The 26,646-nt window shown below is 44.7% G+C and overlaps 1 protein-coding gene across 1 annotated transcript in view; it reads right to left on the bottom strand.

The window, feature by feature from the left end:
• tube1 (tubulin, epsilon 1) overlaps positions 1 to 26,646 on the bottom strand; it is a 156,361-nt gene that overhangs the window by 95,519 nt on the left and 34,196 nt on the right. The window contains exon 5 of the mRNA XM_037686049.1: positions 302 to 442. Within this exon, the coding sequence (XP_037541977.1) occupies positions 302 to 442 (141 nt within the window). The remainder of the gene's footprint in view (positions 1 to 301; positions 443 to 26,646) is intronic.

Raw genomic sequence — 26,646 nt, forward strand, 5'->3', positions numbered from 1 at the left:
GGCGGTGCTATTTAAGAGACTGAGCTGAATACAGCACCTCAGACTGAGGAAGTCTCTTGGATGAGAGATGAAACGTTTCTACATTTTTTTGTTGATTTGCTTTGTTTTGTTTTTTTTTAATGTCCAGAGGACCAGATTTAACTTTTTTAGATTTTTCTACCTGGATTATTGAGCATGCATCAGGATAGATACAGTTTTGCTCATTTTAGCTTTTAGGTGCTTATAATTTTGGTGATCGTAATTGTGGCATCTGTTCTGCTTGTTTTAATTTTGACTATGCAGTTTCAGCAAAATAGCAGACCTTCTGGTGGGGATGTTGACGTCAGCCAGTGTGTACAGCGGGGTGAGGCTGGGCACTAGGTAGTGCAAACGAGGGAAAGGAACCATATTCATGGCAATCTCATTCAGATCCATGTTGAGAGAACCCTCAAAACGTGCAGAGCTGAAACAAAAAGAAAATCAAAGTTTGGAAGAAAAAAACAAACAAATTGGATGTAGTAAATAGATATGTTCTAACTTTGATCAAAGAATAGATAAGAACTGGGAAAACAAGAGCAAAATGGGTGTAAGCACTAAAGAAAATTATGTTCTTTAGATTATTTTCATGAGCATGTTTTATAATATAATTTCCTTGTCTGAGTAGGAAAGAGAAAATGCACAAATTAAAAGTATGTTGTATAAAAACATGCTTTGCCTTTAAAATGTTCTTAACAGGTATTTTGTCACCATCTTAAATAACTTGTCACAAGTATTTTCTGAAGGTTTCTTGTTCTTTATCTTATTACTGTAATGGGACAGTGGTTTTGGAGATCGAACTCAGTGGTGCAGGCAGGACTCAGAGGCCCAGAGAGTAAAATAAGAAGCACTTGAATAAACACAAACATAACAAGCTGTCATGGCAGCGGTACTCAAATTAAATCCAAGGGAACACATAGAAATACTAGTAAACTCTAGGAACTCAGAAGGAGGCACCAGAGAACTCAGGAGGGAAATCAGACGATGCCCAGACAACAAATAACACAAAAACACAAACGTATATACAGAGACTAATGAGCCACCATCACAAACACCTGGACAGGACAAGCAGGTGAAACAGATCACACACACACACACACACACACATATACATGTATATAGGGGAGTGGTGGCACAGAGGTTAGAGAAGGTGGGCCTGTGATCAGAAGATCGCTGGTTCAAGCCCCGGTACCGACAACGTAAAAAACGTGGGTGGGGTAGGTGAAGCACCCACACCTGCCCCCACCCTCATTTGCCCCACTCTGGGCCCTTGAGCAAGGCCCTTAACCCCCACCATCTGCTCCTCCGGGTGTCCTAGATAGCAGCTCTCTGCTCCACACAGAGAGCTGTGGTAGCTGGGTGGTTTGTGATTGTGTCAGGAAGGGCATCTGGCGTAAAAATAACTGCCAAGTCTTGGTGCGACTTAGTTCGCTGTGGCGACCCCTGAAGAAGGGAGCAGCTAGTTGGTATTTCAATCCTAGGTTGCTCAGGTAAAATTTATTTTTTGTTATAGATTTAATTTGTTGATATTCTAAAAAAAAAAATTCTTATCAGTACCATACTGTGTTATTAATCTGTTAAATGGGATATAGTCTACTTCCTCATATATATGTTCCAAATATTTGATTCCTTTACACCTCCAACCTGGAAAGTTTATCATATTATTCTGTTGTAGGATGTCGGGGTTGTTCCAGATGGGTGTACTTCTGCATGGAATTAGAGAAGACACTGTCATTTTAAGAAACTCCCACCAAGCTGTTAGGGAGGAGCTGATATTGATGTTTTTAAAGCATTCCTGTCGTTTTGTGTTTGAGCTAATGAATGGAAGGTCCGAAATCATTATGTTATTACAAATTGTCTGTTCTACGTCTAGCCAGGGTTCATGAAGGGGTGTGTGTTTTATTCATTCAACCTTTATTTAGACAGGTAAATCCCATTGAGCCTCAAGGACTCATTTACAAGAGAAACCTGATTTCAACAAAGAATGACGACAACAATGGACAACAGCGACAACAATAAGCATTTGGAAAAAAGGCATACAATTATTTTTTTTTAACAAATAGGATGGCAAAAAAAAGAAAAGTAAAAAGAAAGAAAAGTAACAAAAAACAGCTAGATTCTAAAGTGAATGTAGAAAACTAAAAACAGGAACATGTCTGCATTGGTCCCTGCCAGGAGTCCAACAGATCCTTAAAGCCACTTAGAGAGGTCAAGGTTGAGATCTTCAGATCTTTTTGTAAGATATTCCAAGAAACAGGAGCAGAGTAGGAGAAGGCCCTTTTGCCTAGTTCAGTCCTCACTGAGGGAACACTGCAGGTAATAATGTCCTGAGAGCGCATGCTGTAGCTGCACTCACACAGAGACATGAAGGAGGAGATGTATGAAGGCAGCAGACCAAGAAGTGATTTAAAAATGAAAATGTACCAGTGAGAGAGTCTGTGTGAAGTTAATGATGTCCAGTTAACCAGTGAATACAGGGTGAAATGATGGGTACGATAATCACAGCCAGTTATGAATCTTAGTGCACCATGATAGACAGCATCCAACATCTGCAGGGTTCTTGTAGGAGCGTTCATGCAAATATTGTCACCGTAATCAATGGAGGGAAGGAAAGTCACAGATACGAGGCGTTTTCTAGCATTCAGGGTTAGACAGGATCTGTTTCTGAAAAAGAAACCCAGTTTAACTTTCACTTCCTTTACCAAGTTTTCCACATGGACCTTAAAATAGAGATGCGAGTCAACCAAGATACCCAAATATTTATAGAAATCAACAAACTCAATGGGGACATCATTTGAGGATGAGATCAGAGGAAGAACTGCTGAGACCAACTTCCTATTTAAGATAAGTTTGAGGCGGAACAAATCTGTTTGGATTGTTGAATACAGATTGCAGAAGCTGGAAAGCCTTATCAACTGTTTTAGCTCGACAATAAACAACTGTGTCATCAGCATAGAAATGTATGGCTGCATTAGGGATGTTTTTACCTACATTATGTATGTAGATTGTAAAGAGGGTGAGTCCTAAGACTGAGCCTTGTGGTACACCATTGTTGACTGTTAAATAACTGGAGGAAGTACCATTATGTTGAACACATTGCCTCTGGTCTGAGAGATAGTTAGAGAACCAACCAATGGTGTGTTCTGAGAAACCGATTTCTGAGATCTTATGACACAAAATGTTAGGATCCACAGTGTCAAAAGCTTTAGACAGGTCTAAGAAAAGTATGGCACAATAATCCTTAGCATCCAGTGCTTCAACAACATCATTAAGAACCTTCAGTGAAGCAGTGGTTGTGCTGTGTTGTTTCCTGAAACCAGATTGATGTGGAGGTAAGATGTTAAATGAGTCCAGGTAATTTTTGATTTGAGAGTTTATCAGTTTTTCTAGAACCTTGGCTAAAATGCAGAGTTTAGAGATTGGCCGATAGTTGTTCAGTGAGGTGGGGTCACCTCCCTTCAGCACAGGTAGACCAAAGGCTGTTTACCAAGCATCTGGAATGGAGTTTTGGTTTATGGAGACATTGAAGATGTGGGTCACAGGGACTGTGATGATATGAACAGCCAGCCTTAAGAAATAAGGTGGAAGTTCATCTGGACCTGCAGATTTTTTTAGGATCAAGATCTTTTAACAGTTTATTGACCTCACTGACTGAGAATAGAGAAAAAGAGAAGGTGTGATTAATTGAGGATTGACTTGTAGGAGGGATTTGATTTGTAAAAGTTTGGTTATTAAGTGAAGTGGCTGATTTTCCATTAGTAACTGTGTCAAATAAAGAACTAGAAGCAACAAAATGTTTGTTGAAACAGTCCAGGATCTCGTGCTTATTTGACACAGGAACAGAGTTAATGAGAAGTTGTGATGGGAGGTCAGATGATTGGGGCTACCTGAAAGAGATTTGATGGTTTTCCAGGATCTGTTAGGGTCATTTAGATTTTTGGGGGTCTGAGATAAGAAATAGTTGCGTTTTGCTGCTTTGACAGCAGTTATGCATTTATTCCTCATCTGTCAAAAACTCAACCAATCAGTGTCTGAGTCAGCTTTTCTCGCTGTGGTCCAAAGATGATCTCTCTTATGAAGGAGGTCAGCTAGCTCTGGAGTAAACCAGGGGCTGTCTTGTCCCTTTATTCTGAACTGACAAAAAGGAGCATGTTTATTCACAAAATAAATGAAACTATTATGAAAATAGTTCCAAGCGGAGTTCACGTCATCAATTAATAGAATACGATGCCAGTTAAGGCATATTTGTTAGAAACAGGTCTAAGATGGAGGATTTTTCAGGATGGTTTTTGTTTAGTCGGAGAGTTGATCAGTTGGATAAGATTTAGAGACAGGCAACATTCATTGAATTTATCACAGAGGGGGGTCAACTTACTCCAGTCAATGTTGAAATCTCCTGCCAAAAAGATCTCTTTGAATTTTAAATTACCAAGGAATTCCATCAGGGAGGACAGAGCTTCAGGTGTTGCTGAAGGTGGACGATAGCAGACTACAGATAAAATCTGGCCTCCATTCAAAGTGATGTTTACAGCTAAGGCATCAATTTGGTTTGGAATTGTTTTAAAATACACAAGACTAGCAACCAGAGAATATCTGATGTAAACAGTGACCCCCCTCCCCCTTTTTTTTTGACAATCACAGCAGAAGATGTTAAATCCATTGTTAACCAGGTCATTATTCAGTACAGATTTGTTGAGCCAGGTTTCAGAGATCACGGTTACATCTGCCCCAGAAGAACTTACCAGAATTTTCAAGGCATCAAGTTTTCTCAGAAGGCTACGAGCTTTTACATGCAGAAAATGAAGTTCAGACATGTTTTTAAAGTCATTTGGTGTAGTGTAATTAGTGGGGGGTCCAGGGTTGGGTTGAATCCCTGAGAGCAGTGTAGTGAACTAGGCCTCCGACAACAACCTGTCTCTGAAGACCTTCAAGGGACAGGAACTGCTATTTCATTGATTTGAATCCAGAAATACAAGTTATCTCATCAATAATAATAATAATAATACTAATAATGTCATCACAATGTCAGCACTGCATGTTTCCATACAATGGCAAAATTAGTCTCTGCATTTAACCCATCCACCACCAGGCGGTGCAAAGGGCAGCTATTGAAAGCGCCCGGGGGGCATTTTGGGGATGAGGTGTGCTGCCCAGAGACGCCACGTGATGTATCAAGAGACTATTTAATTGTATCCTGAATTAATCAATTGAAAGAACACTCTTCCTTTTTACATTATCATTACTATTTTAGAATATCTTGATAATCAAATGTGTGTTTAGTTCATACCATTTCTAAATGCTGAAGTGAACCACTCGTTTAAATCAACTGTGAAACAGTATTAAAGATTTTTAAACCTCATTAGACTTAGAAATCAAGTTAAATGTCTATTTACAAAGTAAGTGTGCATTTTGAGCATCTGTCTGAATGAGTGGATTTGATGTCGGTCAGAAGTCAGGGATGTCGGTCAGAAGTCAGAAAGCAAGTTATGAGAACGAAGTGCCTTGTTTTAAAACTCTCAGACAGTAAATAAGAAGCTGGCACCTGCAAAGTTTCTTACTTCTTCAAAATATTGTTCTTGTCTGTACTAACTGTTCCTAAACATTTCTGCTGTCTCTTGACTTTTAATAACCCTTTGACATCACTGAAACACCACCCCTGCTGGTTGTTTCAACCAATCAGGAAGTACCAAGTGACAGGAAGGGAGTACTCTTTAAAAAGTCAACACTTCCTGGGACTATTCAGTCGTCCTTGAGTCTTTGAAGTCTTTCAGTTCTTCCACTATGAAGTCTTCCCAGGAGTCTTCCACTTCTGAGTGGAATTTCTGACTGGAGTCTTACTGAGAGTTCCTAAGGAACTTTCAGATTTAATCAATAGCTGATGGATTTGACCGTGAGACAAGGGTCCGTCCATTACAGCGGAGTCACAGCGCCTCGCTGTGAACTCACCCGGGCGTAACGCCCTACAACTTCGAAGGAAGCTTGTTCTGTTGAATGGAGTACATCGTCGCGACTTCGGACAATGACCAGCCACCCTGACCGGAGACGCTGAAAGGTAGCGTGAAAAGGGACCTCTATACTGGAGCTGATCCATCCACTGCAAAGTTAAAGAGACATCACGAGTTGTCACGCACTAAGAGGACCGGGGGTTGAGCTGGTGTTGAAAGAAGAGTGCTAATTCTGGTCAACAAACATACATCTTCCTTCATCCATCTTCCTCTTTAAATCTATGTCTTCTCTTTAACTTTTCTATTTGCCAATAATCTAGATGCCTTCAGAGGTGAATCAGCTTCGATCAGTAATGTTCTGTTTTCTTGTTAGTAAAGTGTGCCAAGTTTTTATTAATCAGAAACAGATCAGCAAATCAATGTGTACATGTTTTGATGTTAAATTTTGATTCTGTTAAATAAATAACCGCATTTATTCTGATGGGTCAAAGATAAAATGGCGTCTCATGTCACTGATTAAACAATCCACTCACAGTTATCTCGGTCACATGGCATTAATTTAACTCCAAAAAGAAAATAATCCGTTGTAATTAACAATAAATATTATTTGTGCTTGACCTAGCTTTAAGAATAATTAATTAGTAGTGAAGCTAACAGCAAAGATGTCCTGACATCACTACATGATTGGTGGCCCGTACGTATTTTACTACATATTTGGTGGCCCGTAACGTTTCTGAAGAGATAAATTACGTGTGACTGGTGATACTGTGAATAACTCATCATGTTGGCATAAAAAAGTCAGAGTTTTGACCTTGGTACAGACATATTCTACGGCTGTGGAGTTCAGAAAGATGCAGAATTGCGTCAATGTGTTCATTTTGAAGCTGAAATTGTCAAACCGTTAGTGTAATTAAGCTGTAAGCAGGGGGAATAACGCATTCATTCAGTTTGAAACTCTAGCATGAACGGGGGTTCTGCGTGTTCGACCCGGTTCTGTTTACTGGACTCGACGAGTCGTGTTTTAAACGGTGATACGTTGTCTTTGGAGCTGAGCGCCGTCTCAGAGCTGCTTCTATGCTGATTTGTTACATTTTCACAGTAAATTGTGCATTTTCGAGGCTTTGATGGGCGATAATTTGACCGGACTGTTGATACTAACTGCTAGCTTAAGGCGAGTACACACGAGCTGTGATTGGTCGAGGACCGCTGTTTGGGACGTTCTGATTCGCTGAGAAGCTGGTGACGTAACGCCGTGTACGTCCACTAACTCTAGCGTCAGTGCGTAAAGCCCACCCCCGATGTTCACACGTCTGTAAAGTCACGTGACCCCGGAAATGAAGCTCGTTTTAACGGAGTCTTCCTTTGTGTTTAAAAAAGCTGAATAAAGCCCTGACATTCGTTCCTAAACTCGTGAGTATATGCAGAAAGAGCGTGCTTGTGAAGCAACACCACATACAGCTTTAAATCCGTCCATAAATGCTGATTTGAACCGTGTTCGACCGTTGCTACGTCGTAGCTAACGGCTAAAGACCGGACGTCAACAGGACGGTTCACAGGATGTCGTCAGTGACTCCTACCAGTAAAAGTAAGCTTACACCGCCACCTGCTGTTGAAAAAAGAGTATAACAGTTTTTCAGAACTGAGAGCTGCGCACTCGCTTTTCATTTAAATTTTTTAATTTTTTTTTGTTAATCAAGCCTGGTTTATGAGTTATTGTTTAAATAGCAAATTCTGGTAAATTAAACTGCTTAGGGGCGTTTACAACTACAAAGTTGCTGTCAGTCTTCTTAGAAAATATTGTAGGTTTATTTTATTTTAAGTGCATTGGAGTAAATGAACACTGAAATTGCCTGGCTCTTGTATCTGTTAGAATTAAGCTCATATTAAGTAACACTGCCACAGGAAGTGTTTACTTACAATAGTAATGAGATAAAGCCTAAACACAGGTGCCCAATTATTGAAAAATTGGCTTATAATAGTACTGTTGATGAAACCCAGAGCTAAAATAGTGTGTGAAACTCACTGCTCACTTAAATACAAACATTTACCTGTTGAAAACTCTAAGGTTGCGACGGTTTAACCAGATAGGTTTTGCTGAACAGTAAATACAACCATGCAGATTTACCAGAAGCTAAGAATGCTGATGTGACTCCATGTGATAAAAAGGACTGGCTTGAGACAGCCCTAAGTCTGCAAACAGATTCCTTATATCCATATGGTGAACAAGTGGACAGCATGAACTCAACAGAGTTATTGGACGAGATGAAGGAAGTTGCAGGCAGTGTAACTTCTGCAGCCATAACGAAGTCAAGCTATGAACAGCTAGCTAAAATAGCATTCTTGCTAAAAGCTAAATTTTACCTGGAGGCCAACAGGGCAGAAGCCCTTGATATAATCAATCAATCAAACAAACTTTATTTATAGAGCCCTTTCCAGCAGCCAAAAGGTGCACAAAGTGCTGCACAGTACAGAAGTTAAAAACAAACAAGAATAAAAAAATCAGTCAGTTAAAAACAAAAACAAAAACAATTACAATTAAAACGTTGGTTACGTTCTCTCGTGTTGCAACACGTCCACAGGCGCTGGCAGGATTTCTGCCGTGTCTGAGCCATAGCTGTGTGTGGAAGGTCCCAGGTCCCCGTGCCGCAAAGGGCCGTCTTTGGACATCACATCCGCCCCCTGTTCGGAATACATGAGATGTACCCTACTCCCATGGAGAGCAGATTGGGTGTGCCCCACACAGCATCTGTCTCACAATGTGGCACATGGGTTGAGCGCATCAATCTCCTGCCAGTATGTATGCAACAGTCACTTGCTGTCTGTGTGAATCAGAAAACCCTGATGATTCTGCAGCTCAAGGTCAGTGTTGAGTCACATTCAAATAACCGTGACACTCCAAAAACATTTAAATGAGCTGCTGTGTTGAGAACCACAGCGCCCACACAGCTTGTTAAATGTTTGTGCCTCTGTGAGAAACTGACATGTGTGACGTAGGTCTGCTGACAGAAAACAGCTGATATCACTCAACCGGTTCACGTGAGTTGCACTGCTGCCACCTGTCTGCACAAACTGCTCAACAGCAGCAGGTGTCCAGATGAGCCGGAATGGAACCCAGTAAACAACCTTCCCGCCGGATCATCCGAACTGGCGGGAAAGGCGTGGGATGTAAAAAAGGGTCCCTTCATGTCAGCCGCCTCCTGGGTTATGCTGGGCAACCCCTGAGGGCGCCGTCGGCCGGGAGCGGTGTGATCGCCAATGCGAAACGAGGTGGGATGGGGTGAGCATTCACTCACCCCCCCACCACCGACACTACGCTCTCCAGGAGGGAATGAGCAGCGGGGGGCTGCAGCTGAGCGCCGCCTGTCCTGGAGGAACCATCCAATTCGCTCCCAGGGTCGGCGATAAGAGGAAAATTACAAGATGGCGTTGTCCAGCGTGAAGTGACCTGTCACTGAGAAATATTCCTCAGCGCTTACCTTGAAATAAGACTGCTCGTCAGCTTTTCCTCGGGGAGGAGAACTCACGGGACGACCGGAGGTCGACTGCCGGGCCAAGCATTCTTAACAAAGGTTGGTCGTCTACACAACTTTCCTTCTTCGTTCTTCAGACAGTGCTATTAACTTGCTGAAGAAAAAAATGGGAACCGATTTCCCGCTCTTAACGTAATTTATACGGACCGGGTGGGGCCCACACAGCAGGTGGGCATGGACTAAAATTTTTCAGTGCAATGCTCCGCATATCGGGATAAACCCACTAAGCGACAGCCTTAAAGGGCGAAGCCTATACGAAATAGAACATGGCAAAATTGTCAAAGACCTACTAGGTATTAAAAGCCTGCCTGAATAAAAAGGTTTTAAGATTAGATTTAAAATGCTCCATGTCAGTGATGGAGCGCAAGTCCTGAGGTAGCTGGTTCCAGAGTCTGGGTGCGACAACCGAAAAGGCCCGGTAACCCCATCGTTTGTAGTTGGATTTTGGGACAGAGAGTAGAAATGTATTAGATGATCTCAGTGTTCTCCTATATTCACGGACAGCTACAAGATTAGTCAAATATAGTGGGGCAAGACCATTGAGAGCTTTAAAAGTGAATAATAAAATTTTAAATTTAATTCTAAAATCGACTGGAAGCCAGTGGAGAGAAAATAAAACAGGGGTGATGTGGTCACGTCTGGAGGTGTTGGTTAAAAGTCGAGCTGCAGCATTTTGGACCAATTGCTGGCGTCTAATGGAGGATTGGGAGATTCCTGCATATAGGGAATTGCAGTAGTCGAGCCTTGAAGTTATAAAAGCATGGATGGCCTTTTCCAAGTCAGAACGATTTAAAAAAGGCTTAACTTTGGATAAAAGACGTAACTGATAAAAACAGGCCTTGACTACAGAGGATACTTGTTTATCAAACTTTAAGTCCTTATCAAATGTCACTCCCAAGTTTTTAACTGTGGATCTGAACTTGGATGTCAGAGCACCAAAGTTACAGGGAGCATCATCACCAAAGAAGATGCATTCTGTCTTTCCTTCGTTTAAAAACAAAAAATTAAGATGAAGCCACTGTTTAATGTCGGCAATACAATCAGTGAAAGGTGTGAGAAGGTTACTGTTTTTAGGTTTCATTGGTAAATAAATTTGTACATCATTAGCATAGCAGTGAAAAGAAAAATTATGTTTGGCTATCACTGATCCAATGATATAAGGTTGAAGGGCGAGGCAGAGGACCACGAAACAACACGTGAGGAGTATCTAAAACTCATGTCACAGTTTCAATTTGATAAAGAGACCTGGGAGAATGAATTGAAATGTGAAAAAGAGATCTCACAAGCTCAGCTGTTGTTACAAGCAGACTCATATGAGAGAAAGCTGCGTGAAGCACTGTGTTCAGACAATGATGCTCTGCACCAACGGTTGCAGCTCACAACAAAATCTCCGGACAAGTGCATATTGGATAAAGCGGCGTTAGTCCAACAAGGCGTGCGTTTACAAAATGAGTGTCATACATCACATGAACGCTTACCAGCCTGTGAGGCAAAACTTGCCGCAGCCACAAATAAAATCTCTGACGAGGGGCGAGGATGTCTGGAACTCAAAGACGAACTGGGTCAGAGTCCAGGTCAACCACCACCACCTCAGAAGGATTTTTCTGTACCTCCTACACATAATCCCCTTATGCCACCTCCACGTGAGTCTGGTGAATCACCTCCACGTGATTATTTTGTTCCAACAACACCAATCCCTCAGCCTCCGCTCTCAATAGCGGCATTGCATAAAATAGCGAAATATGGCCAACGCTTTGAGCCAGGGCCGTTGGGTTCTACCGACACTAAGGCCTATCTGCACGACCCTGACTTCCAATTAAGAAGCTATCCCAACGCTACAGATGAGGATAAAGTAGGTTTAATCAGGCTCACTTCAGCCAGGACGGTGTTTTCCTTCATATCCGTCGACCTGATGCCACAAGAAAGGATTACCGCCTGTTATGTGCTACTCTTACGAAAGAGTATACCCCTTGCGCGGGACATGGCGGATATCCAGCCGCCGACAAGGTCATGCAAGGTAAGAATGAGCACCCAAGGGCATATTATTCCAGAATTTTGTAGGCTTATTTTGGTTACAGGAACGAAACCGGCATGGAGGAGGAGGAAGTGTTTAAGTTTGTTTTCAGCCAAAATCTCTACCCTGACATAAGGATGTCAGTGCAGATGATGGCTAATTTCAAAGAGAAAACCATCAGTGGGATAAAAAATTGTGCTGTGAATGTCTTTGAGGGCCGTTCACAGGCCAAAACACCCATTGAGGTGTTCCCAAGTGAGAGGATTCCTGCCCAGTCATTAGAATTGGAAGGGACGAGAGCTTCAGCTCCCCCTCCCAAAAAAGGCGAGAGGAAACGAGATTTCCCAGCAGCCAAACCACAACAGGCGAGTGCCCCCTGGTCCAGACAAGATCCTAAATGGTTTCCCAAGAAACCAGAGGATGAACGAATGTACCAGAAGGGGGGCGCACGCCCTAAGGGTAAAAAGTATGGCACCAAAGGTGACCCATACAACCAGAAATCCCACTAGGAACCCCAGAGGAGGGGACCGGCACCCCCCTTCACGTTGGCCTGAACAGTCTGAGACAAAAAAGAAACAGCAGCAGGTCCAGAAAGAGAGCCCCAGACCTCTGAGCTCGGACGAGACAGAGAATGTGTGTCGGTTCTTGGAAATGTTGAAAGGTGCTGCCACGGACAAACAACCTGACGCGTTGTGTGGCAATATCATTGCTGATGAGTCAGAGCACACAAACAACACTGTTACTGTTGTCACAGACAGTCACCATGACGTTGTTGTTGTAAACTCTGACAGGCCCTCACCAGAAAAAGGGGGGGTACAATCACATGTCACCGACGGTGACCCATCACAAACTGTAACCTCAGAAACAGCAACAGCTGTGCTAACGGTTCAGACAAATCAAGGTGACACAAACAACAACGTTGCTGCTGTCACGGACAGCCACCAGGACCTTGTTGTTACAAACAATGAGAGCCCCTCAACACACAGTGAGCGGGTGATCTCATACATCAATGACGGAGGCCCGTCAAAAACCGAACTCTCAGGAGCAGCAGCAACTGCACAAACGGTTCGGACAAACCGGGATTACACAGGCAAAGGTAAAGGTAAGAAGAAAAGTTGGCCAAAACCTAAAAGGTTCCTGTGTAACCTGATCAGAAAGGGGGTCGCTAAAAAAAGCTTACCTGTCGATCACACTTGGTGGAGCCGACATAACTATTATGTCAGCCAAACTGTTCGAGGAGCTCAGGACCGCCGCTAACGGTGTTCACAGGGAAATATCTCTCATAGAACGTGCTACAGAACTGCAGGGACTCGCAGAGATGAGGATAACCCTAACAGCTATAGCTATGGTTCACATGCAGGTTGGCGAGATGACACTATACCACCTGGTACATGTGTCTACGGTTGACTCATTCCCATTTTTGATCGGCCAGGATTTTATAAATCGCTTTGAGACGATTTTAGATTATGGTGAACAGACAATGTGGGCCAGAGTGAGCGAACCCCTGCCAATACTCATGCCTCCTGAGACAGTCACAGACTGCCCAACAGCAGGCACCGCAGAAGGCACCAAGGACTTCTCAACAGAGAACACAGTCCCGGTAAGTAATCCTTCAAAAGCATGTGAAACCGAAGAGACCCAACCGGTGAAACCAACTCTGACTGAACAAGAAAGCCTCCGCTGCGAGCTGAGACAGTCAGAGCCCACCGGATACTACCTACCGTTGGTAGTTAAAGGTGTAGAGATCCAAGGATCCCACACCGAAGATGCTGTACTGTCGCTGTGGACAGATAAATCAGCTATTAACCAAGCTTTCTACGAAATGTTGGTTAAAAAACATTTGGGTCCAGTTCTGATCATGAAAGCATTCCGCTTTCCATTGTATCCCAACAGTTCAGGAGTGATGACTGCGAAAGGAGTCATTAACCTGAAACTGAGCTGGAACCAACAGGAAATGTTTCACCCATTCCTCGTGGTCCCAGACTTACCACATGCAACCTACATAGGCTCTGACATCTTGGTAAGATTAGGTGTCCGAGTGAACACCAGCCATAATGTACTGTGGTCACTAAAACCAGCCAAAAAGGATCCTCCTGTGCTAGACACAGCAAACCTTACGGATGGACAGACCATTCCAGAGGTCTGCTAGGAATGTACACAAGATGTACCAGCCAACCAACCGCCAGCTGCGGAAAAACCCTCAGTAAGTGATGACCCGAACCACCACTACTTTGATAGCAATATCTGCAAAGATATGACAACACTGTACGTGGATGGATGCTCATTCCACCAGGAACAAACCTGCAAATCAGGTGTTGGAGGGATTCTCCTCCAAGACCAACAAGAGGTCACTTTTAGCTATAAATTAGGCTCTCAGACTTCTCAGTACGCTGAGATAGCAGGAATCCTAATAGCTCTCCAGATGGCAGTAAACCGCTCCATCCAAACGCTAGTCATCTGCATGGACTCCAATTACGCTCGACTTAGTTTCTTGTGTCATCTCGCTCTGTGGAAACAGAACGGCTTTCTCACAAGCAACAAGAAAGTGGTCAAACACAAAGAGCTTTTCATGGCATGTGATCACTTGGTGACATCACATGACCTACAGGTCTACTGGAAAAAGGTTCTAGGACATTCTAGAGTCCTAGGCAATGACAAGTGGTATAATGACCTTGCAGACTTCCTAGCCAAGGACGGAGCCGTGGACGGCCCTCTGTGGTCCTTTGACCCCTCCTGGCTGCTCACAACTCTGTCAGTACAACCTACAGCCAAGGTAATGGCAGTCACACGTGCACAGGCTGCAGCCAAGCCGGCTGACAACACAGTCTCTGTACAACCCGTGCTGACTGACCCAGACATCATCCAACTTCAGAAGTTGGATACTGCGATAAACTCGATTATACTATACTTGACTGACCCAGAGAAAAACACTCTGTCCGAAGCAGACCTGGATTCCAATCCAGACCTTAAAGTCCTCTTTCAGCTGCGCAAACATCTAAAAGTACTCAAGGGCATCCTAACTTTAGCTCATGGACCGACGTCCTCACCCGTGTTCGGGGTCCCCCATGATCACAGGGGGGTGATGTTAGTTCATGTGCATGACCTCCCATCCACAGGACACAAGGGAGATAACGCCACGATGAAAGCAGTAAAACAAGTTGCTTATTGGCCTGGAATGAAAAAGGATGTCAAGAACTACATAAAAGGGTGCCTGGTCTGTGGCCAGTTTCAGCCATCCAGATCACTCCACAGAGCACCACTGCAAAGTAGAGGCATTGCATTCCCATGGTCCGACCTCCAGATCGACTGGGTTGGACCACTTACTAAGAGTACTAGAGGAAATAAATATTTTCTCATGGTAGCTTGCACATTTACCAAATGGGTAGAATGCCTACCAGCTCCTAATGACACAGCACAAACAACTGCTATGTTACTAATGTATCATGTATTTTCAAGGTTTGGAATTCCCCTCAGGGTGAACTCAGACCAAGGTACACACTTCACAGCTGAAGTGATGAAAGAAGTGCGGAAGATGCTAGGCATTAAAGTCAACTTCCATGTTGGCTACCACCCACAGGCCTCAGGCCAAGTGGAGAGAGCAAACAGAACTGTGGTAAGTATTTTGAAGAAATACGTAGCCGCAAACCACAAGGACTGGGACGTGAAACTCCCTCTGGTCCTCATGGCCATAAGGGCCACTCCACACACATCGACTGGTATCTCTCCCTTCGAGATGATGACGGGTCGACAAATGACTCTCCCTCTACACCTGTTGTACCAACCAGGCGATGCCGCCATGGCAACAGCCTACACCACACAACAATACATGAATGACTTGGAAGAACACCTTAAAAACACCTTTGCGTTTGCCCAGAAAAACCTGGAAAAATCCGCTGAAGGACGAAAGGCGTACTATGACCAAAAGGCCTCTCACGAGGAACTCCAAATGGGAGATAGGGTCTGGTACTACACTTTCGCCCCCCTCAACCAGGAAAGGAGAGTCCGGGACAGGAACTCTCACCCGCAAACTGATGCCCAGGTGGACTGGACCCCACCTGATAACAGACAAACTGTCTCCAGTTGTCTATCTGATCAAAATCAGCAAAGGCCAAAAAGAGCCAATTGTTAAATGGGTACATCGAAACCAGGTTAAACTACACAAGGCGTTCAATAACTCCACAGGAGACAAAGATCTCACAAACTTAGACTTCGTGGGAAAAAGGGTCATCCAAGCAGAAACAAAATAAGTCCAAGCTTGATTAAGTGTTAAGATAACAACTCAGACGCGATAACGTGATCGAATATGACAGTCAGAGTGAGTGACGCACCAAAACGTCGTTTTCTAGTTGCTTAATCACTACTTTTGTCGATGTTGAAATGTTGTTTTTCTGGTTGCTTAATCACTATTTTTGTCTATGTTGAAACATCGTTTATTTGGTTTTGGTATTTTTTCTGAACACCCCCAGCAAGAATTAATTTTGTGTGTACTTTAGTTAAAGACTATGAGGACTTTATGCCAACATGCAGTTCATTTGTTAAACTTCAACCTTTGAGGAGTCAATGTGGATTAATGCTACCTTAAGTACCATTGGTCTCAAGACGCTCAAGCCGAACTTACTCGAACAATCCTATTCGGGGGGGGGGGGGGGGGGGGTAGTTGGTTTGCAGCAAATAGCAGAGCGAGCTGCCAGAAAATCCTCCTGAAGTGAAAGGCATGGTCCTAGCTCATTTCAGGCCAACAGGGGACAACAGCGTGATCCGGAATAAAAATAATTATTAGGCCTGCAGCAACGCTGATGCTAACTCCGAACTTCTCTCGAGCACCACGCAGCGCTGCTCTTCCACGCTGCTCCTCCGCTTCTCTGCACGACACCTCCCCACCCAACAGCACGAGAGGCACCTCCAGTGAAAAACGAGACTGACCGGCGAGGCTGCGGCTGAAGTCGTCACTGGTCCCGTCCAGTTCTGCTCCAGTCCGGCTCTGGCGCTCCACAATTCGAGAGACGTAGAAGCTGAAGTCGTTACTGGTCCGGTCCGGTTCTGCTCCAGTCTGGCTCCAGCACTCCATAGCTCGAGACGAAGAGGCTGAAGTTGTCCCTGGCCCGATTCTGCTCCGGTCCGGTTCCGGCGGCGCTTCAAAGCATCGGAGCGTCTTCTCCAGGCGAACACAACGACTCCACGGAGGTGGACCGTCCTTCGTTGAAAGTAATGGGCTGTTTACTGAAGCTGAGACTGGCTCTGTTGAAGACGAAGTCCCATACAGCCAACTCGGTTTGGTCCTGGTCCAGTTCAGTTCGGGGGACACAGGTACACTTCCCCCACACCAATGAAGACACCACGAGGGCCAGTCCAGCAGAAAACCAGCGAAAAACCACCCGGCGATTCTTGTCAGAATCAGGTAGAACCACAAAGGTCCAGATGAGAAGTTTGTTGAAAAGTTTGTTTTTGTTGGGGTTCAGAGAGAGAGAGAAAAAACACCGGACCTTCGTGCGACAACTCCTCAGCTCGAGGAGAAACTAACCTGTTGTTCCTTTTAATACAGCCACGGAGTGATGTCCCATTCCCTGAACAGCTGACCATTAATATAAAGTTTATCTATAGCCACTGTAGCTCTGACGCCTTCAGACATGTATTTCTTCCTGATTGGAAACAAAATTTGCCTCCAATCGAGGATCTCTTTTGGAAATTGATCGTTCACTGAAGTCCGTCCAACGCAGCTCTCTGCCCCGACTTCTGACCTGCTCTTTTTGTTTATAGTGCTCAAATTTAGCTATAATTGGCCGAGGTCGCTTGTTATTGGGCTTCTTACCTCCAGCTGGTGAACACGATGGAAAGTGATGTTTTTTATAGGGATGCACGATCCACTTTTTTTTTACTTCCGATCCGATCCCGATACCTACGTCTGAATATCGTCCGATACCGATCCAGTTCCGATATCATGATCATCATTGATTTTATATGAGGCTGTAATAATCTCCTCTCAGGTACAATTTGTACAAATATATGCATGCATGTCCAAAAAGGCAACTTGAGGTAAGTTTTAATAATATTGGATAAGTTTTAAAGTTATAATTAAATCCTGCTAACACAAAACATGTTTCTTTTTATTCATAGCTTTAAAGTGGATATTAAAGTGATTAATTTAAGAGATTGTTTAAAGTTGTTTTATATGTTTTTAAATAAGGGGCAGATATAAGATTTTTTTTTTCTTCTTTCTGCACTCTTTTCTATCAATGTTTTCTTTTTGATGTTTTTTTTATTGTTTCTTTTAAATGAATGAATAAATGAATTAAATAAAATGTTAAATGGCTTCAAACATCGGTTACGTTCATGACATAAACCAACAGGCATGTTCCTGTTTTTAGTATTTTACATCAGTTTATAATGTACCTGTTTTTGTTTTTAATATATATAATTTTCAAATATGTTTTTTATGATTGTTTACTGTTGTACTGATAAATCTCTCTGGAGGGTAAACTATATCTTGGCTGCAAGTATCAAGCTGAGAAATCCTTCGTTTTCTAAAACTGATAGTGGTTGGTCATCAATTATGATGAAGTTTAGCAAAATCTCAGTAAACATTTGAGCTCTGTAGTTTCAGCGACGTCTTCTTCTTGTTCAATCCGAAGTAGGCAGCCTGATTTGGGGCAGCCGCGCTCAGTCTGTCCCTCCTCAGAGACGGGCATACTGAGCGGGGCAGATTGGACGCGGCTGGCCGAGGTCGAGTCGCCTGTTGTGGGTTGAGCAAAGAGCAGCGCCCCGCTGAAGCCACGGAGCTCGAATGTCCATCGTAAAACTAACTTTACCGCAGTTTAATGAGGTGCTATGGCTCTGCAGACATTGCACATTGTTGCATTGCTTTGTGGTGTTTTTAGTGTAAAATACTTCCACACAGCGGACATGTTTAGATGAAAAGATTGTTAGCTGTTAGCCACAGTTCTGCTAACTCAGCCCTCACGTTGTAGCTGGCTGCAAACTATGAACTAGATTTCCTGAATGTGAGGCGGGTCTTATTACTCTGGGTTCATGAGACACGCCACCGTTCAGGAAATCCATTCCATAGTTTGAAGCCAACTTGCATCATGGATCGGAAATATCGGCAGGAGGATCGGAAAATCCGATACGTAAATTATGCTGGTATCGGAGGCCGATACCGATACTGGATCGAATCGACCCCATCCCTAGTTTTTTACCATCTCACTTGGGAGTTTCAGCTAATGTTGGATAAACTCACAAATCGTAACTTCGGCATCCTCCTCTGCTCATTCTGGGATCCCTGAGAAGACAAGATTGTCTCGCATGCTCCGAGCTTGAATGTCCAGAATGGACTCTTTTGTTTTCCTGTTTTCTCTGGTCAGCTGCGTCATCTTCTCTGTGAGTTCTTTGACATTACCCCTCAGAGTTTGGTTCTCTGCAGCGAGCGACGCCAACTGAGATTGGCTGAACTCCAGAGACTCCCTCAGTGCTTGAAACTCCTTGTGGAGAATCTCTACCAGGGCAAGCCGGGCATCTAAGCTGGTTAGCTTCTTGTCTATAGAGTCGAGGACATCAGTGAAGCTTTTCTCTGGAGATGTGGACGTGCTGGTTGAGCTCTCTGAACGCGTCTGTTTAGGAGTTGGTGTGGCCATGGATGCTGTGTTTTTTTGTGGTTTGCCCCATCACGATGGTGTCAAAACACTCTTCGACATAACTCTCCAGACTGTCCAAGGTTTCCTCGTCCAATTTGGTTTATTGAAACAATAGGCAGAGGTTAGTATTAACAATATTTTGTTTGATAATATATTGGCTTGTTTTACCTGATTCGAACCGTATTTGTTTGGTTTAGCAGTATCCTGCCATGTTACTTACGCAGCGCAGCTCTCACGTGATCTCAGCAGCTCATCGCCAGGTGCAACCTGATTCTATGATACAGATACTTTATTGTCCTCCGAACTGGATTTAATGAATGTGAGGTGGGTCTTATTACTCCGAGCTCATGAGACAGGCCTCCGTTCAGGAAAACCATTCCAAAATTTGAAGCCAACAGACATGCATCATGGATCGGAAATCTCTGCAGGTTGGATCAGAAAAATCCGATACGTAAAATATGCTGGTATTGGAGGCCGATACTGATAATGGATTGGATTGCCCCCATCCCTAATTGTCAAATTCTCCTTTAATTTGTGCAGGTTCCACACTTGAAAAGGATGGCTGCATCTAGGCAGACTTCCACAACTGGACTTAACTCAAAAGACCAAGCAGTTTTCTTTTTTTATCTCCCATTTATTTGTCAATGTCAGGAAAATTGTCTTTTACAGTTGGTCCAGAAGCAGGTAATAAACCTTTAAACAACTCCAAATAAGAAAAATAAAAAAATAAAATAAATATTACTAATATACCTATATTATTTAAATTTATATCAATTATTTTTACTCAAACTATGAAGAAATAATACTAAACAAACCACTAAAAAAGTTAAATGTGGTCCTCTGGACATAAAAAAAAAACAAAAAAAAAAACAAAGCAAAAACAACAAAAAAATGTAGAAACGTTTTGTCTCTCATCCAAGAGACTTCCTCAGTCTGAGGTGCTGTATTCAGCTCAGTCTCTTAAATAGCACCCTCTTAGAGTGGATCAACCAGTTTTGCTGCTGACAACCAAAACCAGCTGATCACATGCTCAAGAAGGACCATCAGCCTAACAATGGATCATTAGCACACTGATGGCTGTTTACTATTCACAGAGGGCTGAGTGATACTAGCAATCATAGCATTGTAAGAGGGGGACAATTGAACACGTAGGGGTGTAGTTGGGAGGAACGGCCCCCTTGATCTGAACCCGAGTGGTGTTCTGTTATTGGACTTCTGTGCTTGTCATGGATTGTCAATAACAGACACTATGTTCAGGCATAAGGGTGCCCATATGTGCTCTTGGCACCAGGACACCTTAGGCCACAGTTCGATGATCGACTTTGTTGAAGTCTCATCTGATCGTTGGCTGCATGTTTTGGACACTCAGGTGAAGAGGGGGTGGAGACGTTGGTTACGTACTGTAACCCCAGATTCAATGAGTATAGGCTTTGCCCTTTAAGGCTGTCGCTGGTGGGTTTATCCCATCATGCAAAGCATCGAACTGAAAAAAATTAGTCCACGCCCACCTGTTGTGTAGGCCCCACCCGGTCCGTATAAATTATGTTAAGAGCGGGTAATCGGCTCCCAAATAGCTTTTTATTCAGCCATTTAGGAGCCAGTGAGGCCTGACGCTTAAAGGGCTACGCCTATACTCATAGAATCTGGGGTTACAGTACATAACAAGCATTCTATTTCATGTAGGCTTCGCCCTTTAAGGCTGTCGCTGGTGGGTTAAGGGCAAAGCAAATGTAGTCTCTGCTTCACTGAGTCCATTCGAACACCATAAGAAGCGCCCGTTTGCCCAAAAAACATCTTGTCACTCAGCTCTCCATGTGCGTAAATACACATTGCGTAATTACGCGAACCATCCACAGACCCACATTGCGATATTTACACGTTCCGAGTGCATGAACGCCCCAGAAAGGTTTTCAACAAAAAAGAGGAGAGGCTGAAAAAAGGACGTGAACAGAGCACATCCACGGCTCTTCAATATGGACATATTAATAATAAATGAACTGATTGATGACAGAAGTCATGAACTGATTAATAACCATAGAACAAGAACAACATTCATAACCTGTGACTGATAACATCTCACACTGTAAATAGATGCAGTCAGATGTGAGTTTAAATGAGATTCCATGAAACAACAATATTCATTCAGTTAAGGCACTAAGGACAGAATGTGTCATGGAACGAGCCATCACATCACGTAAATAAAAGAGAATAAATGAAGAGGGTGTTGACCACGCAACCGCAGTGCAAATATCCTGCACTGACATACCATTATGCAAAGAAGTCGAAGATGCGATACCTCTGGTCGAGTGCGCCCTGAAGTTGTCAGGAGGCTCTAAATCTGATGCTCTGTAGGCTTCAGAAATGGCCTCACACAACCAGTGTGACAGGTGCTGGGTGGATAACGGGCGACCTGCAGATGCGTCTCTATAGTGCACAAACAAATGTCGAGTCTGACGCAATGCCGCCGTGTGTGTTACGTAACACGTCAACGCACGTACAAGGCAGAGAAGATGGAAAGATGCTTCTTCTTCTGATTGTGGAGAGGAGGGAAAAAAATTCCTCCAACGATATCACTCTTGATTTAAAAGAGCTTGTGGTGTTTTTAGACAAACGCTGAATTAGGCCTCAGATCAGCTGAGCTGCCATCAGCCTGAATTCTGAGACATGACGGAATGACAGAGAGGGCAGATAAATCACTCACCCTCTTAGCAGATGTTAAAGCCAACAGCAGGGCTGTTTTAAGAGACAATAATTTAATCGGAACCTGATCTAGTGGCTCGAAATGAGCTTTGATCAGGGCTCGCAGAACCAGCGTAAAATCCCACTGTGGAGCAAGTGGGCGTGAAACAGGCCTGCGTCTCTGTACACCTTTTAAAAGATGCTTCATCAGCGGATGATTAAAAGATGTTCTGTCCCTGAAACCTTCGTGACAAGAAGAGATGGCTGCAGTATACGTTTTAATTGTGCTGAATGCCAGATTTCTGTCCATTAGCTGCTGCAGAAAGGACAGCACGCCACCTAGTGGACATGAGGTGGACTCTACACCTTTCTCTGTACACCAGCGCTGAAAAACTGTCCACTTTGATGTGTACAGCGCTATGGTAGATGCAGCACGTGAATCCTGGATCGTACGCACTACATCTTGAGAGAGACCCATCCTCTCTAAGTGGATCCGCTCAGCGACCAGACCCAAAGTTGCTGGCCTATTTCTGGGTAACTCATGATCGCTCCTCCCGCCTAGAGGAGAGCATCCTCCCTCCACAGCAGTTTCCACGGGCGCCCCGATAACAGGTGTCGTAGAACTGAGAACCATGGGGCGTTCACGCGCTCGGGAGCCACCAGGAGAGCTGTCAGTCCCTCCTCCTGAACTCGGTTCAGAAACCGTAATATCAGAGGGAGTGGGGGAAATGCGTAAAGAAGCATTTTGGGCCACGGGCTGTGAGCAAACGCGTCCACCCATAGCAGTGATTCGTCACACAGGCTCAGTGAGAACCATAGTTGACACTGAGCGTTCTCTCGTGTTGCAAACAGGTCCACGGCCGTTTTGCCAATTTTCTGCCAAGTCTGAGCCATCAGCTCGGGATGGAGGGTCCAGCCCCCGTGACGCGGATCGCCCCTGGACATCACACCCGCCCCCCTGTTCAGAACACTGGGGATGTACACTGCTCTGATGGAGAGCAGATTTTGGTGTGCCCAACACAACAGCTGTCTCACAATGTGTAACATTTGGGCTGAGCGCACACACCCCTGCCGGTTGATGTATGCAGCAGTCACCTTGTTGTCTGTGTGAATCAACACATGTTGATTCCGCAGCACAGAGGCAAAGTGTTGAATCACATTCAAAACTGTGCGACACTCCAAAAACATTTATATGAGCTGCTGTGTGGGGTGGCCACAGCGCCCCCACAGCTCGAGACATGCATGTTCCTTCCCTGTGAAAACTGAGACGTGTGATGTAGGTCTGCCAACAGGAACTCCCTCCGACAGAACAAGAGGGTTTCCCAGTGTCTCAGGTCGAATCTCACGGAGGGGGGCACAGCGATTAACAGTCTCTTCTACCTTACCGGGTCCACACGCAAACGAGCGAACCACCTCTGGAGGAGTCGCACCGTGTGAGCAGACGACATGTCCTTAATAACTTCATGACGGAAACAACTGTTATCACTCTGCCGGTTTCACGTGAGTTGCAGTGCTGCCACCTGTCTGGAAAAACGGGTCAGCAGCAACAGATCGCCCAGATAAAACAGAATTCTCCTCCCTGCTCTGTGTAGCGACTGCAGAGCCGACTCGACGCATTTTGAATGGAATGTTGTCTCACAGTTGTAAATTGACAAATTAAAGATGGGTCTCATCCCTCCGGTCCGTTTTGGGACCAGGAAGTGACGAGAGTAGAACCCTGTGTTTTCCTCTCCTTCTGGAACCCTGGAAATTACATTTTTTTATCAGAATTTCCTGAACTTCTGCGTGGAGGAACGAGATATGTTCTAGAGGTGACAGAAACGTCTCTAAAGTTCCAAAAAAAGTTCAATCTGGTCCTCTGGACATTCAAAAAACAAGAAAACAAAAAAGACAAAAAACAAAACAAAGCAAAAAAAAAATGTAGAAACGTTTCATCTCTCATCCGAGAGACTTCCTCAGTCTGAGGTGCTGTTTTCAGCTCAGTCTCTTAAATAGCACCTTCTCAGAGTGGATCAACCAGTTTTGCTGCTGACAATCAAAACCAGCTGATCACATGCTCAAGAAGGACCATCAGCCTAACAATGGATCATTAGCACACTGATGGCTGTTTACTGTTCACAGAGGGCTGAGTGATACTAGCAATCACAGCATTGTAAGAGGGGGACAGTTGAACCCTGAGGCCTCCACCCCTGTTTAATGATGGACGATTTCTTTTCACAAAGATGGCCTCCTTTACTCCTCTCTCAAACCATCGTACCTCTCTGTCCAGGATGTGAACATCTTCATCCCTGAAAGTGACCGCTGGCCTGGAGATGAGTGTAGACCGCAGAATCCTGGCCTGATGATGTTGATCTTCTGTGCTGGGCCATCCTTTTGGCCGTGGGGGCGCAGCGATTCTGTGCCACGCTCAGGCTGCAGGCTCACATCTGTGCCGATGTGAGCTGGCATGCGCTGAGGGAAGGCGCGCACGCCCCTGAGCATGCGGAGCCGTGCAAGTGAGGACTGCTGCTGCCGCGGGGGCGCGGCGCTTCTGTGCTGCGCTCAGGCTGCGGGCTCACATCTGTGCTGATGTGGGCTGGCGTGCGCTGAGGGGAGGTGCACGCGCCCCTGGGCATGCAGAACCGTGTAGGTGAGGGCTGTCGCTGCCGTGGGGGCACGGCGCTTCTGTGCAACGCTCAGGCTGTGGGCTCACATCTGTGCTGATGTGAGCTGGCATGCGCTGAGGAGGCAGCGTACAGCTTGGGCTGAGAGCGAGGTTTCCCACTGGAGTCGGTCTGCTGAAAACATTTACTTTGACTGCTGTGTCACTCACGCGTGCATTTTGTGTGTTTTATTGGGCTGCGGTGATTTAAAACCTGTTTGGAGGACACCGGCTCGCTTTATGTGGAGGATGTGTGAGGAAAAGCCGCTGTGAGATCATACGAACTGACAGTCAGGCTGAAATCAGACACTTTAATTCCTGAATGATGTTTACGTTTTATTCCAAAACTCAAACCATCATTATGCACACACACATCCTCTGGAATGAATCACTGAATCAATGAATCATCATCTTCTCCCCGTGAGCCCTGAGGCTTGTCGGGATGAGAAGGGCTGTACTTTGATGGGAGGGGCTGGCGGCGGAGCGAGAAGATGCTGCTGCAGCAGTGGCGTGTCTCTGCTGTCTCGGCCATGGCACTCTCTCCAGCGGGCGGGGGGGCGAGAGGAGTGGTGCGGCTTGATCAGATGGCGCACAATCTCTGACACCTCCTTCGGCTTCTTTGGTTTCTCGAGCATGTCCTTGAAAATTGGCTCCGAACAGCACGTACGTCGTGATGCAGCCTTCTAGCGAGTCCATCTGCAGCTTCTCCGACAGGGAGGGGAAGTGACAAGCCAGGTGGACCTCTGAACCATTGCCATCCAGGCTGCAATGCGAGACAGGCAGACAGCAGACGAGGCACACAGGTTGAGGGTGACGTCAGATGCCTTGCAGAGGGAGCTCTTAGCCTCCTGAGGCAGGTCTGTCCCTCTGGCCTCTGAGATGCTGTGCGTCAGCAGCGCAAAGTTATTGTTCGCAGTGGCGGACTGGAAAGCACACTGGTGAGCTCGGTTGGAGCGCGACGTCACCATCTGGTCATGCTTCCCCTGAGGCGCAGGACACTGGTCCAAACTGGACATCTTTGCTCCGACAGCCTCCACCAGGCTTGGCTCCAGGGGGGCACCGAGGGAATTTCCGCTCAGTAAAACCCCTCCACTCTGGTGATGGACGCGAATGTGGAGACCGGCACTCTCAGTCTACCAGGTCCGGCTGCAGCCTCGTTCCAATAGGACGTCACTGCTGGGAAATGAGGCCAGATGGGATCAGGACGGCGAGTGTAGATGAACATATGCTATATATATTCATAAATTAAACGGATTCTTTCATTTTTCTGGACTGAATAATAACGTGCATTGAATTTAATTAAATGTAACGTGAGGCGTTAATTTTCTTTGACCCATCAAATGAATGTGGTCATTTATTTACAGAATCAAAGTTTAACACATCACACATTTACATTAATTTGGCAAAATATGAAAATAACAACAGCTTATTAATCAGTTTTACAAGGAGGAAACAATACGGCGATTGTTTCCCTTGCTTCCAGCTGTACAACAGACACTTCTAAAAATATCTGGATTAATTTGCTAGCAGATAGAAAAGTTTAAAGGTGGAAAATGAAGTTTATCTTGAGAGAGATGGGTGAGGGAATTTGTCTGTTATAACCAGAACAACACGCTCCTTTGGACCAGCTTAACCCAACGGTACACTTTGGTTGAGATCGACTCTTTACCTTTGCAGATGATAGTTTCAGCGTTGGTGTAGAGCTTTCCTTTCAACTCTTCCAGCGTCTCCGTAAGAACAGCTAAACCTCAGGAGTCGTGAGATCGTCCAGAACAGACTTCATAGTTCCTCTGAACTTCTCTCGTCCAGCTTAGTTGCAGATGTCCTGAGCATTCTGCATTCCAGCATTCTGAACTCTGCTGCTCTCGGAACCAACTCACAGCATTCTCTCAGCGTTCTCCTCAGCGTTCTTCCCAGAACTGCTGAGAACTCCTCAGAACTACTGAGCTCTCCAGAACTTCGACTGGAGCTGTAACCAGTTTAAACTAGGAAGTGTTGCACCTTTTAAAAAGGGTCACTTCCGGTTCATTTGAGGACTTTCTGATTGGTCGGTTGGACCAAACAGAGGTGTGTTTTTGTGATGTAAGGTGTTATTAAAAGACAAGGAAAAAGATTAAGATTGTTTAAGAACAGACAGAAGATATTATTGTAACCCCGTGGTTTTTTGTTCATGTCTGTTGTAATTATTAGAGAA

The sequence above is a fragment of the Nematolebias whitei genome, chromosome 12, assembly GCF_014905685.2.
Source record: "Nematolebias whitei isolate Nwh7 chromosome 12, NemWhi1, whole genome shotgun sequence".
NCBI lineage: Eukaryota > Metazoa > Chordata > Actinopteri > Cyprinodontiformes > Rivulidae > Nematolebias > Nematolebias whitei.